This window comes from Protopterus annectens, chromosome 10.part0 (genome assembly GCF_019279795.1).
Source record: "Protopterus annectens isolate FY-2018-M chromosome 10.part0, PAN1.0, whole genome shotgun sequence".
Classification (NCBI taxonomy): domain Eukaryota; kingdom Metazoa; phylum Chordata; order Ceratodontiformes; family Protopteridae; genus Protopterus; species Protopterus annectens.
The window spans coordinates 1493502364-1493518910 of NC_056744.1; the positions used below are offsets into that span (position 1 = coordinate 1493502364).

General features: G+C 39.0%; 1 protein-coding gene across 3 annotated transcripts in view; it reads right to left on the reverse strand.

The window, feature by feature from the left end:
- Nucleotides 1–4367: 4367 nt before the first annotated feature.
- LOC122813674 (zinc-binding protein A33-like) overlaps nucleotides 4368–16547 on the reverse strand; it is a 365959-nt gene continuing 353779 nt past the window's right edge. For all 3 annotated transcript variants that reach the window (XM_044086120.1, XM_044086119.1, XM_044086118.1), the window contains one exon: nucleotides 4368–5299. In XM_044086120.1, coding sequence (XP_043942055.1) covers nucleotides 4758–5299 — 542 coding nt within the window. In that variant the 3' untranslated portion in view covers nucleotides 4368–4757. The remainder of the gene's footprint in view (nucleotides 5300–16547) is intronic.

A 16547-nucleotide genomic window follows, 5' to 3' on the forward strand; every position in this document is an offset into this window, starting at 1 on the left:
CCAGTCCACATCAAATCTTATATAAATCAGGATGGCCTTGTATCTACTTTAGATTAATAAAAAATACAAGGCTCTTATGGTACAAAGGGATGAAGCCCTGACTGTGAACCAGATAGCCCAGGTTTGGTTAACAGCACAACTGCTGATAGGAGCAGGATGGGGAGGATAGGATGTTAGATTGCCTATCCTAGGAGGAGGAATGTAGTTCTGGCCATGCTTGGGTCTACAGTGAGCACTAGATGTAGCACCCGCAGAGTCTAAGCATGGACATCTCAGGGGTCAGTATGAACATGCCATCAGAGACATGCATGCTCTTCATGGTCAGCAGCATTAGCAGAGACATAGTGAGCAACAATGGGAACAACAGCTCCAAGGTCAGGGTGCGGAGTTCACCAGCTATGGAAGTTCGGCCTGCTTCCTGCCTCTTTAGTCTCACCTCTGTTCAAGAATGAATTGGAGAATGTGGTCCTACAACAAGGGAGCAAATGGATTGTAGGGGTCTCTCCCAGTGTGGGAGTGTCTGGCCCTAACATCCGAGAGAGGAATGAAGAAGCCAGATGGGCTAAAGAAGAGGAGCCATTGTGCACGATATTTACCACCATTAAAAAAATGAAAGGTTAAGAGCACATACCAGCAGAAGCTATTTCTTTATTCTGGTAAATAACATCTCACCAGAGATTATATAAATTGTATCAAGTCTGAAAAGCAATAAATAAAAAATATTTTAATTTTTATACTGTATTTTATCATAGACTTAGAAGTTACAAGGGTGATTCTGGCAATGCATTTGCCTTGATCTATTTTATGATGATAACGAGGGAAAAGGAAGAAGACTCTTCACTGTACTTCAGACCTTACAAATCTTACAAGGCCATGATTCAAATTTAAATCCATATCATGAACTCATATCTTTCGAATCACAATATTTACTCATGGCACAGCACAAATATGTCAGTAATGTAATCATCTATTGTTACTTTTTCTATATTAAATTGTCAGTGGTTATGTAATAGTTTAAATGATATAATATCACTAATCTCTAGCCTCAGCAAATTAGAATGCAAGACATCTGATGGTTACAGTACCACAAACTAAATTAAAAATGCAGCTGTAATTTAATTACATCCATCAACATTGACAACATTGTATGACTGCTATCCTAGCTTATAGTGCAGACCACCAATCCCTACAAACTGCTGCTTACCAGACTCTTACAGGTTCATAGGTGTGTACTGGGCTAATGGCCCTGGGGCCTTTACAAGCCTAGCCCATAGAATTACCCTGGCATCATGCCACCCGACCTTAGCTCCCAGTGCTTCTGTCGAGTAAAGCCACTGGAGTGATCCCTGTGGTGAATTTTCTGTTTCCCATCCACTCATCAAGATTTCTCTTGAAGACGGCCAGTGAGGTGCTCTGCTTGACATGTATGGGAAGTCTATTCCAGAGCATGGGCAGTCTCTGGGTTATGAACCTGTCACTCCAGCATGTTCTGTTGATTGTGATAATAAGATTGAGATCTCAGGAGTGTGTGGTGTGGAGGGATTGGGATTTCTTTAGATGTAGCATTTCTAACAGAGCTGGGTCAGACATGGCTTTGCAAGTCAAGCAGAGATCACCTCAAAGTATGCGATATGAGAAAGAGAATAGTTGGAGTTTTTTTTATCTGTCCATATAGGACAAATGTTTAAGGCCTATGATCCTCTTTGTGAGGTACTTTTGTGGCCTCTCTGGTTGTTGCAGGTGTTTAGTGAGGTACATGGCAAATGGGGCATTGTACTCAATGACTGGCCTAATGAGGGAAGAGTAGAGGGAGACAATGACCTCTTTCTTCCTGGATGCAAAACCCTTAGTAATGAGATATGCCATATAGAAGGACTTTATGACCAGAGTGGTAATGCAGTAATCAAAAGAGAGGTTGCTGTCAACCTGTGTTCCCAGATCTCTTATAACACTTTCTGTGTTCAGTGGACTACCACTGATGTGGTAATTCATGGGAATCTGATTTTTTCCAAAGGGGATGACGACATATTTTTTGGCATTGAGCTTAAGGCCATGGTTCTGACACCAGTCGTTGGTCTCAGCAAGACCATTCTGTAGGATGTCAACATCACTTGGGGAGTTAATAACAGCTCCCAACTTGCAATCTTCTGTGAACTTTGTCAGCCAAAGTCCCTTCATGTTGGCCTGTACTTCAGAGAAGTAGATACGAAACAGGAGAGGACCCATAACCGAACCCTGTGGGACTCCACTCGTAACTGTCGGCAGTCAGACTTGGAGTCAGCTACTTTCACACTGTGGGTTCTACCTGTGAGTCAGTTTGCATCCCACCTAGTGATATAGGGGATGATGCCTAGCTTAGTGAGTTTTTCTGATTCCTGAGTGGGGAATGGTATCAAAGGCCTTGGCCAGAACAAGACAGGCTGTATGAAACACCTTTCCTTCATCCACAGCTCTGGCAACTGACTCAAAGAAGTTGACCGAGTTGAGCAGGCATGATCTACCCTTCGCAAAACCAAACTGTGTGGGATCCAGAGTTTGGAGATTCCCTTCATCCTTGTTTATTAGGTCCATGATGAAGCGTTCCATAGCTTTGCATATCAGACTCATCAGGCTAATGGGGCGATAGTTCCCAGGGTCTGTAGCCGCTCCTCCTTTGTGGAGAGAGATGACTGTAACAGTGCGCCATTTGATAGGGACAAAGCCTGAGGTGAAGCTGTGATTGAACTGGGCCACACAGGTGAGGTGCCAGTTAACTCTATAGTTCATGTAGAACACAGTTAGGGATATTGTCAGGTCCCAAAGAAGCTGTATTCCTGGCCTTGGACAGTGCTGTTTTAACCTGTGCAGCAGTAATACTGGGTGCCTGGCAATCTACTGGTATTGTGACTGGTCCATTGGTGGGAGAGGGGTAAAGTTGGCATTGAATCTGTCGGCCAGTATATTGGCAATATCTGTTGGCTCAGTATAGGAGGTACCATTTTACAGTAGCTGAGTGTATAACTGGGTATTGCCGTGGAGATTCTTTACATAACTATAGAAGGCCTTGAGGTTTTCTTTATTATCTGCTGCAATTCTGTTTTCATAGCTAGTTACAAATTAATGCTTATATATTAATTAATGCATGGTTATATAAAATTACCAGTAGTAATTCTCTCTTAGTGACAACTTCATTTGGGTGGGAGGGGGCTTTAATAGATGTTGACACAAAGGTACCAGGCAATCCACATTTATATGGCCAGTGCATGTGCTATCACTAGTAGGAAGTGACAACTACTGTGGGACACGGGAGTGCTACAGAATCCTGAAAGCCCAAAATCCTGACACCAAAATCTCGAAAGTTCAAAATACTGAAAACACATAGGATACCAACACTTACTATATTCCAGCACAAGTACATACAGAAACATATTACCCTTCAACTATATGCCCCCCTGCACCCCCATGTGTTGGGCTGCACCCACCACACCCCTCTGCTACTTAAATGTATAAACTCCAAGATTGCACTTGACTACACTTAGTGCATTCTTGGAGTTGATATATTCAAGTAGCAGGGGGGTGTGGGGGGTGCAGGGGGCCTGCCCCCCTGCTTATACTTGGAGAAAAGTAATATGGTTTGTCTTTTATTTGTTTCTGTATGTACTTGTGCTGGAATATAGTAAGTGTTGGTATCCTGTGCTTTCGGTATTTTGAGTTTTTGAAATTTTGGTCTTCACGATTTTGGACTTTCAGGATTCTGTAGCACTACCTTTAACAGCATGTGACTTTACTTTTCAAAGTTTATACTCATTTGAAATTATCTTGAAGATGAAACATGTATAAATAGACCATGATTCTAATTTAATATTTTTTATCTTCTGTCTTTTTAGTGTTGATAATTTATTGTGTCTCAAGCCCTAACTGTGTCTTTCATTCCTCAGATTCTATGTGTCCCACAGGTGCGCTGCGGAATCCTGAAAGCCCAAAATCCTGAAGACCAAAAACTCCAAAAGTTCAAAATACTGAAAAGTCACAGGATACCAGTACTTACTATATTCCAGCACAAGTACATACAGAAACAAATAAAAGACAAACCATATTACTTTTCTCCAAGTATAAGCAGGGAGGCAAGCCCCCCCCCCTGCACCCCCTACACCCCCTGCTACTTAAATATATCAACTCCAAGATTACACTAAGTGTAGTCAAGTGCAATCTTGGAGTTTATACATTTAAGTAGCAGGGGGGTGCAGGGGGGGCTTTCCCCCCTGCATATAGTTGAAGTATAATATGTTTCTGTATGTACTTGTGCTGGAATATAGTAAATGTTGGTTTCCTGTGTGTTTTCAGTATTTTGAGTTTTCAGTATTTTGAACTTTCAGGATTTTGGGCTTTCAGAATTCTGTAGCACTCCCACTGTTAAAACTCATAACTTGCCAGTTCTATATTACATGCCAAAACAACATTATTAATGCGCAGACCTTCAATTCAAGACAATTAGAATGTTTTAAGAAATACGTAGGACATTGCAGAATTCATACGGCTAAAATAACAGTACTATTTATTTAACATAATGTCCTCTCAAAAAATACTTTACCTTCATGTGTTTTTTCTATTATTCTTTAATATTCTCCCTTCACATTAAGGTTGTCAAGACAGTAAATCTGGTTACTTCTGTACTGTTTGTACTGTATCATTCTCTATGCTGAGTTTACAAACATACTTTTCATACAGTAGAAACATTTTATCCTCCATGTAAGTACATAAAAAGTTTTCAGATGGAACTATAATTTTAAATGAAAGAGCTTCAGGGGTTCTGCATTTTTACCCCCATCTCCTCTACAAGGGTTGAATAAAGGATAGAGTCTCTCAGTGAAGGTGCCAGTGAAAGTGTAGAGATGGGACATGTTGTCAGCATTATAAAATGACACCTGTCCACCCTCACAGTCCAGATAGGTTCCAATCCTCTGGGGCTTCTCCCGGAGTCTGAGATGCTTTGTTGTGGTATCACGTACTTCATACACATTCTTACCATAACACAAACACCAGTATCCATTCTCAGGGCTCATGATGATGTATCCTTTTCTGTTGATGGACTCTCTGGTAACACCCACGCGCCAGTCAGTCTTGTTCTCCACCTCTACCTCCCAGTAGTGCCTGCCTGACATGAATCCCTCTGATCCCAGCACACAGAAACATGAACTAAACCTCTCTGGGTAGTCAGGGACCTCCTGCCTCTTGTTAGCATGTTTTATGCTGGTCAGGTCCTCAGAAAGAATAAGATTAGGATGTGCTGTGTTATTATCCAATACAAGATTAGTGATACCTGAAAAAATAAAACTGTTTGTCATATTCTTAATGAAAATAAAAAGAAAATAATTTACAACCAGCATAAATCTTAATAGTCAGTATTTCAGTGAAATGTAAAGTTTATTGCAATACAAGGTTTATATTTTTGCACATAGATTTATTTCCTCATAATTAACATGAAGCCCACTTTGCATACATTTTGCAACCTGCTGGTCATAAATTGAAAAAAAACAATATATAGTCATAATATGTAACCTATAATGACAGTATACCAACAGCTATTAAATTAAGGAGAAAATATATTTCAGATGAACCAGTCAGACCAAGGTAACAGCTCATTTCATACCTCTCAACATCCTAGCACAAGAAATCTGGATGAAGCCTAAAATAATGAGGGGACAAAGGCCCAAAATCAGGGGCAGAATATAAATATTGCACTTACAAACTTGGAAAGTTGATAAAATAAAAGGTTTTGCATTCACATGCATTTTTTAAAGGACACAAAGTCTGAAGCTTAAAGTATTTATTTATTTAATTTGATCATCAATTTATTTGCCAGAAAGCACAGACTTCATGATGAACTGATCAAAATTATGAGGTAAAAATGTGGACATTCTGTGAAAATCTAGTCCATTCAGCTGGGAATGTGTGCTTTCATAGACCATTTCAGTGTCATACAAAATGGTAGCACAATTGGCATTTGCAAAATTAGAAGAAATAAAATATGTGGCAGTAAGAACCTGGTAAATCACATGCTAATAAAGGTCACCTTCTAAACATTTTTCTCTACATAAAATTCTCAGTAGTTAGAATGGACAAAGACATCCCACAATCATGTAGTAAATATTTTTTTTTTATTTCCTGATCTGAGTCTAGCCATCCCTCCCAGTTACTTAAGCATCTGTCTTTACTTTCAATTTATCTTAGTTTTGCATTTAATTTCTTATATATTTATACTTCTGACATTAAAGTTGCAACCGGTTTTGAAAATCAGTGAGGTTTATCATTATAAACTGCTGTTTTAGCTTCATTGTTTAATCTACTGTTTGTATCACCAAACCCACAAAATGATATCAAGGTAGATAGAGGCAGAGATTTACATACACTAGCCACTGATGCTGGATAATTAAAAACAACTAACTCCTTTAGAATAGCAATTACATGCTTTGTGATTTCACTAGTACCTAATTTCATTTGTCAATTTTCACTGTAAGTTATTTCACGTACAAGTCAAAGTTGATTATTTGAGGTTTTACAACATAAGGCTTTCCTGCTGTTGCAAATAAAATAGAAACATAGCAGTCTATACACTAACTTGGGTAGTGAGACATGATGGGAACAGTCTTTCCTGATGTTATGTTTGGATTTTTTCAGATCCAAGAAAAGTTTCAGGGGAAGATCCTTATCAGCAAGGCTTGAAAAGGCTTAACTGATCTACCACCTAGTAACAACCTATGATGAAACTAAACTGCAAACATATACACATTTTGGATCACAAGCTGTATAATCTGGAACTGTATATGGTCAAGTGGATGTTCTTCCTCACATCACTGCTACAGTTGCCCTAACTATATAGGATGTATCCAGTGGCGGCTGGTGACTTCAAATCAAAGGGGGGCTGCAGAAGACAGCTGAATGGGTGGGGTCAATGGGGGTGGGGGTGGCCAACTAGAAAGGGGAGGAGCTATGATCAAAACCACAAAACCTGTAACTTTAATTAAATACGCTGCCCTGGGTGCCAAACCATCATTATGAGAGTCCAATCAAGAAAAAAGGAAAGTGTAGAAGAAAAACAATATTTCAATCCATTGGCTGCATGGCAGCTTATTTAATATCTAGATGGAAACAAAAAGGTTGTGAGGCATGAAAAAATAAATTACTTTTTAAATACATTACTGGAATGTCAGTTAAAATTCAAGTATAAAAAAACAAGCAGCACTCAACTCAAACCACTTCTCCTTGCACTGCAGTTCTAATTATAATTTATATTCAGCTTTATTAAAGTACCAAGTAACATGCTGAAAGTAGCAATCTCTGTGATACCCCCACTTGTAAAAATGTTTCTTATCCAAAAAAGACCTGCTGCCTGACAACAACTATCTACTTGTTTCATGGGGAAAACATGATCAAAGTAAAAATGAAAAGCAAACAGGAAACAAGCTCAACATACATTGCTTAAAGGATTACTGTACAGGATATGGACCACACATGATAGATTGGCATTCTGTTTAGTTTGCAGGTAAAGCCTGTAATGAGCTCTTAAAATAATGTAATCCTGTCCTTTATTACAAATACTGTCATATGCATTTCAGTACCCAAGGCTTATATATTATCTAGTTATGTAAGTATTCTCTGCATGGCAACAGAAAGGCCTTCAATGTTGGCAATTCGTTAACAGTATGCTTATTAAAACTTACTTGCATCTTACAATCTCAGACAAGCTTACCAGATGGTCGTTAAAACATTGCTACTTAAACACAGAGCAACAGGCACTTTCTGAATAAAAAGCATAAATCAACAGTATAAAAATATGACAGAAACGAGAACATTCTACAAAATCAAGGACAGATGAAAAGCCATTGTAGTTCTTGTGTCTACCTTGGATGGTGGGATAGTCGGCACATTTACACTGCATAACTGTTCCTTGCCTTGCTTGGACACATCCAGAGTCACTACATAGGGGAGTGGGGTGCAACAAGTATGTCACAATTTGAAATGTCTCTGGCTGACTGCGATGGCCCTGACACATTTGTCATACCTTTCAACCTCAGAGCAAGAAATCTGGACAAAGCCATACATAGAAGTGGGACAAAGGCCCAAAAATAAGGACAATTTTTAAATATTGCTCTTATAAACGTAGAAAGATAATAGAATAGTAGGTCTTGCATTAGTATGACTTTTCTGAAGGGTATGAAATCTGAAACTGAAATATCTGTCATTATTTTCTAACTTCAGTCTTTAATGATTTGCCACTAATTTTCCAAAAAAACACAATGTTATGAAAAATGGACCAAAAATGTGATTCAAAAATATAAAATAGCCACATAGTACAGCTGGGAACCTGCAAAGAAGGGACACTTTTTGTAATATTAGTACTGCTAACTTGAGCAGCTGACAAAATAAAAGAATCTACATGCATTTCTGAAATAAAAGCAATCTTATCATCATCATCATCATCCTCATAATCATCATCATCATCATCTTTCGGCTTTTCCCATTAGGGGTCGCCACAGCAAATCATCTCTTTCCATTTCTTCCTATCCTCTGCATCTTGCTCTGTCACACCAATCGCCTGCATGTTCTCTCTCACCACATCCATAAACCTTATCTTAGGCCTTCCTCTTTTCCTCTTACCTGGCAGCTCCATCCTTAGCATCTTTTTCCCAATATACCCATCATCCCTCCTCAGCACATGTCCAATCTTGTCTCTCTTGCTTTGTCTCCAAACTGTCCAACCTGAGCTGACCCTCTAATATACTGATTTCTAATCCTATCCATTCTAGTCACAAAATCTTAACATCTTTAACTTTGCCACATCCAGCTCTGACTCCTGCCTTTTTGTCAGTGCCACTGTCTCCAACCCATATAACATAGCTGGTCTCACTACCCTCTTGTAGACTTTCCCTTTCACTCTTACTGGTACCCGTCTGTCACAAATCACTCTTCTCCACCCATTCCACCCTGCCTGTACTCTCTTCTTCACCTCTCTTCCACACTCACCATTACTCTGAACTGTTGATCCCAAGTACTTAAACTTGTTCACCTTTACCAGCTCTACTCCCTGCATCCTCATCATTCCTCTACCCTCCCTCTCATTTATACACATATATTCTGTCTTAGCTCTGCTGACCTTCATTCCTCTGCTCTCTAGAGCATATCTCCACCTCTCCAGAGTCTCCTCAACCTGATTCCTACTCTCACTACAGATCACAATGTCATCTGCAAACATTATAGTCCATGGGGCCTCCTGTCTGATCTCATCTGTCAACCTGTCCATCACCACTGCAAATAAGAAAGGACTCAGAGCTGATCCTTGATATAATCCCACCTCCACCTTAAACGGATCTGTCACTCCCACTGCAGTCTAATCTATAACTGATTATTACAGTTATTTATTAATTGTAAACCCTCCATGTTTTCTTCCAAGAGCAACATTTTGAGCCAAAATCGGGTACAGTTGAGAGGTTTGGATATGCCTAATTCTATAAAGCAATTTATTTGCATGTACCTCTCACCCTGTTAATGCAGGAAATCTGGACAAGGCCAAATATATTGGGGGAACATATAATCAGTACTAAAAATTGCTCATGTATAAACTGAGACAGTTGACAGAATACCAGGTCTTGCATTGATTTACCATGCATTTTTCCTGAAGGTTATGAAGTCTGAAACTCAGTGTCTGTCATTATTTAGTGACTTCATTCCTAAATGATTTGACAGAAAACCACAAATTTTATGAAAAACAAACCAAAAATAAGAAGCAAAAATCTCTTCATTCTGCAAAAATCTGGACAGTTGAGAGGTATAGTTCAGCCGGGGCTGTCTGAGTTTGCTGCCCTTCCCCCCCTCACAAAATCATGGTTGAATGGAGCATCCCCCCCACAGCCATTCCAATGAACCATTACTTGGCTATTTCACCCCATTTACCACAAACACTAACTAAAAGCCGAAAAACAAAAACCATAAACACTAATGTGCATACTGCTTTACTTCTGCGATGATTTGGACTTCATTTGAAAGTTTTCTTTTGCATTTTACAGCGCAAACACTAATAGATATCATATCTGCTAAACAAAGCAATGTATTCTCGCAATGAAAACCGACTTAGCATTAAAACTTCTCTGCCCTTGAAAACTCACATTCACTGAAACAGCACTGAAACCCACATTCAAAGAAAATACATTTTGCCAGTGGCAGATTAACTTTGGGTTTGGACTGTTTTCAAATCAAATATACACATGCTCTTTCATACACCTTCCTGATTGTATTAAATTATATTCCTTGTACAATGCAGTACAGTTTTAGAGGGTGTTTTAAATTTGTTTTGAAATTTTTCCAGTAAACAATGAAACAAAATGCATGCACCAGTAATGACAAAACTGCCCAATTCAGAACATTTCCATCATAAAAGTCTACTCAAACTTCTACAGTCCACCAGTATCAGTACATATGCACAATCTCTGAAGTAAAAGTCATCTAAATAATTCCACATTAAAGAGATCTGTAACTAATGAAGAGGCTGCTGCTAGCAAACAACTTTATATTTCATTGTTTCATCTACAAATAAAGTGTCCATTACCCTTCAGGAATAAATTGCCTATCTTACACTAAAAAAATGATAAGCTAGCAATATTGCAATAGGGAATGGATGGCAAACTGATAACAGGTTCATAGTTACTAGGTATCTTCACCAAAAAAAAGGAGTGCAGCATCCATCCCCTTTGCAAAGTACAGTATCAGCAATGCATCTATCTACTGTGGGAGCAGAACCCACAGCCTTCTGCATCAAAAGCAAGTATACTACCTGTTGTGCTATTAACAAGGCAAGCTGACTCAGCATATAAACTTTGCTCCCCTGCAGCTCTCAGCTTCTTGTAAAATCTACTCACTCCGCTGTATCTCTGAACTTTGCAGCACAAAGAAATCTGGAAAAAGCCAAAGTTTATTGTGTGTGTGGTATAATGTTGGAAAGTTGCTAGAATAAAATGCTGTGTTACCACCATACATTTCACTGCCAAGCCTTAAACCCAGGACCAAAACAGTCAGAGCAACATACCACTATGCCAAATCAGCTGTTTTGTGAAAGAGGAAGATGGAAACTTAAATGGCAACCATTTAGTGAATTCAGTTCTCACCACAGCACAGCTGTCAACCTCTTAGCACAAAGCACCTGAACAAAGCCAATAATGGGTGAATACAGCCCCCAAACATTCAGTGAATTCAGTTCTCACCATAGCTCTTAATCTCTTAGCAAAGCCAGTAATGGGGGAATATAGCCCCCAAACACATTCAATGAATTCAGTTCTTACCATAGCTTTCAACCTTAGCACAAAAAATCTGGATGAAATACAATCCCAAAAATAGGGATAAATTTCAAATATCCATCTTATACTCTTAGAAAATTGCTAGAATAAAAGCTTTCATGCACTTTCTGAAGAATATGAAGTCTGATAATCAAATGCGTGTCATTTTTAACATTTGTTAACCAGGAAAGTCTGACTTGGAACAAAAGCTAATTTTTAGCAGAGGCCCAGGGAGAAACACTCCAGACAGACACATATATTTGTAAGATGGGAGGACACTAGAGGAAACAAACACAGGAAGAGCATACAGACTCCACAGAAAAGGTAAAGCACCCCAGCCAAGAATCAATCCAGAGAACCTGTAGTTGTCAGGCAACAGTGCTACCACTGCACCAATGCAATACCAGCTTTGCAAGGACACAAATACAGAAACCACAGATTTTATGAAGAATAGAACAAGTATGAGGGAAAAATCTACACAAATGGTGGTCCTGCCACCTGTGCTCAAGGTACAGGGTTCAAGCCTTATTCTCTACCCACCACCATGTAGCACCTGGGGCATTTCACACACACACACACACACACACACACACACACACACACACACACACACACACACACACACACACTCTCTCTCTCTCTTAGTGTACTGTGGAAGCAAATATGTAGAGGAGAAAGGTGTTTCACACCAGTGACATGCTTGTGGTGAAGCAAGTTCTCACATAAGCCACGTATGAGGGAATTAGGGTTAAATTTAAGTGTCCTGGTCATTAAGCAGGCCAAGAAAGGTTACAACAATGGAGGCTAAGACAGGGAATTGATTGCTGGTGGCAGAGTATATTCCCTAGGAGTATATTGTGCTATAACCCAGAATTTGTGGAAGGGGATGGCCACAGGAATGCTGATGGTCCATGGACGGCTGTGACACAAGCAGCCTTCATACTTGCCTGCATGACAATTACTTCAAGTTAACTCATGCCCAAGTCAGCAGCCATATGTCACTGATACGGAGGAAATGGGCAGAGACCCATAGAAGAAGGGCTGATATTCATTAGATCAGGTAGGCTGTGAAAAGCATTTTAGAAAGAAAAGTTCTGTTAAGTACAGTACTTCCTCAAGAAGACTTGTGTATGGTTTTGGATAAGTGACTTCTGGTCACTCAATTATCAGATTACCAATAATCAACTCAGACTAAGGACTGGTAGCAATGTATCATTAAATTATGCTTTTATATAATGTCACACAAAAATTAACACAAACCTACAAGTCATCTTGAGATTTTGTATTTTCTACTCCTTTCCCATCATTGTCGAGAGAAAAAATGAAAAACTGAGATATGTAATGCAGCATCCCAAGCATTTTCTAGGAACAAGTATGTAGCACAAAACCATACTTGGTGGCATGACAACGTGCAGGTTTAGCAAATGAAAGCAAAAGACATATTTATCTACCTACTTTAAATATGCATACTGTAACATACTGAACATTCTATATAAAATTAAATATTCTTTCACAGAACTGGATATTAATCTGTAAAATGCTAAGTACTCAAAATTATACTTGTTCATAAAAGCTCTGTATCATTAACTTTAATTCCAGATACTTTTTTCATTGTACCTTAGTAACCATAGATATAAAATGTAATATTTGCAATAATTTCTGACTTTATGACTAAAACTGATGTGTTCTTTTTTGAAAAGCTAATTAAATAGTACAGTTTTGGCTACATAACAGGATATTTTGCTTTCTTCAACACTGATGTGTTCTTTTTTTTGAAAAGCTAATTAAATAGTACAGATTTGGCTACATAATGGGACAATTGGCGTTTTTCAAAGGTACATAAATATTGCACAAAGAAGTGTACAGCACTCAAGTCCAAATAAGTTCAAAACAAACTTTTATGGAAAATATAAATTAACAGGGAACTTGATAGAAATAGAAGTCACATTGTCTACAGACTGCACATTTTAAAAAAGATTTTTTCAAGAACACACTCCAAGCAAGCAGAACTTCCATCTGTGCATGAACATTTAGGTAGAAATGTTTGATTTAGAGTAGACTCTCATTTCTGTATTCAAACTGCAACTGATGTCTGGCCTATGGTCTAGTTCCTAATCCTAAATATGCAATTAACAGTGTAGCAGCTGGCACTAAATATGAAGCAAAATTCTGGACATTCTGACAATCTGCAGTTGAGAGATATGATAATGATATTTACCACCAAGAAGAAAAGAAACTCTGCACTTCTTCTTCTTCTTCTTCAGCTACTGTGTGCCTGTGTCACGTCCAGCAAACGAAATTAGGCCGCCAAGGCAAGCAGATAAAATACAATATACGAATAATCCACCTGTTCCACCACAAGACAAGTCCACAAATGAAACTGGCTGCAACTGTTTGCTTCTCGCTCTTTTCCCAGCACATAAAGCCCGGGAAGAGAGCGACAACCAATCAGCAGCCATTTAGCCCATGCAAGTCATGTATGTGCCTGCGGATGTGGCAGTCCGAACCCCTTCCAATTCTATGTGGTTTGGTACCGCATAGACTGCTGGGCATCACACTGATGCCTTAATTCGCTATCCGGACTGCAGCACTGGAGTTGGAACTTGGATTTCAGACTAAGAAAAACCTGGAATTCAAAAGTGCGCATGCTCAGTCAGTCGGCGTAAAGCAGCCAGCTGATGAGAGACTCAGTATAATAAAGACAGTAAAAAAATAACTAAAAGTTTCTAAAACTAAAAAGTACTTTTTTTTTCTTGAGGGGGCTGCAGTCCGGCAGTCCGATGGCACAAGCCGCCCCTGGATGTATCCTGCCGAGGACTGGACAATCACCCAGTCCACAAAGCTTTAGAATCCTTCCTTGTGCCCCATATGTCATCCTTTAGCACAACAGTGCATACTGTTATACAACAGATGTACAGCCATGAAAAAAAAAAATGGTAATTTACCACACTTAAGCAAACTTCGCATGAGCTCAGCATCATGAGTTTGGTGGCTGACTTCAGCTAAAAAAGTGGGCATGTCTATCAGTAAGGGGAAATGTTTATGTGGTAGACATATTCCCTACAAGGACACCATTCCACTTGTGTTTTTTAGATAATGGATAAACACAATACTAGGTTCTGTCAGATTTGCCTTTTGCTTACTCCAAAAAGCATAAGGCAAAAGCAAAAATGTTTAAAACAATTTCAAAAGAGCAAGCTCCTTAAACAGTTAATGTGCAAGACCATTGTGACTGAATCTCTTTCAGCAGATTTCTCCCCTTAGAGGAACAATTAAAAGGTGTTGAAAGAGGCATCCAAGAAATTCTGAATTTTCTCTCCTGCTCTGTGGTTTAGGTCTGACACCACCAAGGCACTTTTGCAACCCTTAAACCATCAGTCTGTTTTTCTTGGTCCTTCAGAAGGCCACTATGATCCCTGATTCAAGCCCCCCCCCCCTTTCAGACGGTATGTCTGGCTTTGGCTGAGAGGGAATAACCTAGCATCAAAATCTCTAAGACTGAGGAAGCTTATTCACCAGCTATTGGTGAGGGAGGACTTCACTGGATCTTTGGTGACGGTCAGGCATTTGGACACTCATAAGATATTAAGTCTAGAGTCTCCTAAACTGAGGATTAAAAAGGGAAAACATTTGCCACCTATTTCTGCCAAATTTTACTCAGAAAACATTTCAAAAAGACTAGTATAATTTTACCGGAGGCTTGTTTAGGGCAATCCTGTCTGTAAGTTTCTACATCAGCTAAAAGAAAAATATCCCTATCCTACTCAGATAAAGAACGTCTTTCTAAACCAAATACTGAGGGCTTGGACTACACCTCCGAAATTATGCTCCCTTAATACCTGTGGGTTTAAATCACAAGATACCCTTCTCCTTTAACCAGCCCAGATGAAATTCCATTGGGGGAATACAAATTTAAAAAATGAAGTAATATTATAAATGTAGGGAAAAGGAAGTAACATAATCATAGAAGAGATGTGAATTACTAAGTACAAATTCCCTGAAACCAGTAGCCATTCCCCCAGTTTTAGGGGCCTTGGATGATGCATGTGTTTCTGTCTTTCTCCTGATTCCCAGCCACTGCCCTAATGAAATCTGACTGATTTTACATGGTACTTGACACACAAACTCCTTTATAGAAACCTTGTCGCAGACTATATAATTACTTCTGTGGAGGGGACAGAGTTTTTAAGATCTTTTTGGTCTTTTCAGATTTGGTAAGAAGGTCTGCTCCACTTTGGCTTTTAGAGCTACAAACTTCCAAACTCATGTCCAAGCATTTTTGTCTATTTTTACTGATATGCATCCAACTTAGATTCATTTCCTAACTCTGAAACGAAATATTTCCTGTCAGAAATGCTAAACACTGCTTCACATGTCGCTAAGCATACTATGAAGTGTGCTTGTGATACAACAGATGCTGTGTCCAGGGCCGAAGCTACTGGTACAGCAATGCATTGCAATGAATATTAACACTCAGTTGCTTACTGCCCCACTTGACAGATACCTTTTTTCTTGGCAGTTCTTAAGTAGAACTACTAAAGAAACTGGAAGAAATAAGTAAGTTGATATAAGGAGTCAAAAAACCATATTATAGGAATGAGATATCTTCTTCTGGTCTTTTTTCAAAAGGACTTTAAAGGCACACACCTCAAAAACATGAGATAGACAATGATATAAAAAAACATGGAACAAAGATTAAAAAAGGAAAACAATTAGATCTCAGTGACTCTCCTTTCATAATGAAGTTGAATGAATATATATACCTCCTTTTCACCAACCATCCCCTCTACACACTTTGGCCATCTACTCAAATTTTAGGCAATCTCTCCCACTACCTTTGTTTCTGGCAAAACATTAATTTCAGATGCCTAGGCTCTAAAAATAATCAAAAGTGGTTACTGACTTCACTGACCATCCCTTGAACCTCTATGAGGGAACCCTCATCTGACAAAAAATGAAATCTAATCAGTCTCCTCTATTTTTGTTAGATTTGTTGCTTGGAGTGTAATAGAAACAGTGCCTCATCTCAAAAAGGCAAAGTTTTTTTTTTAATCCCAGAATGGTTCTTGTTCCAAGTAAAGAAGGTACATCAGGAGTACTTCTGGAGCTTTCAAAGCTAAGCATCTTTCTTTTGGTTCCAAAATTAAAGATGCTGATTTCCCAACCCCCCCATCACCACCACCAAAATAAAATGCTGTCTAGCAACCTTGTACTTTAAGTACATCTACCTTCATATTCCAA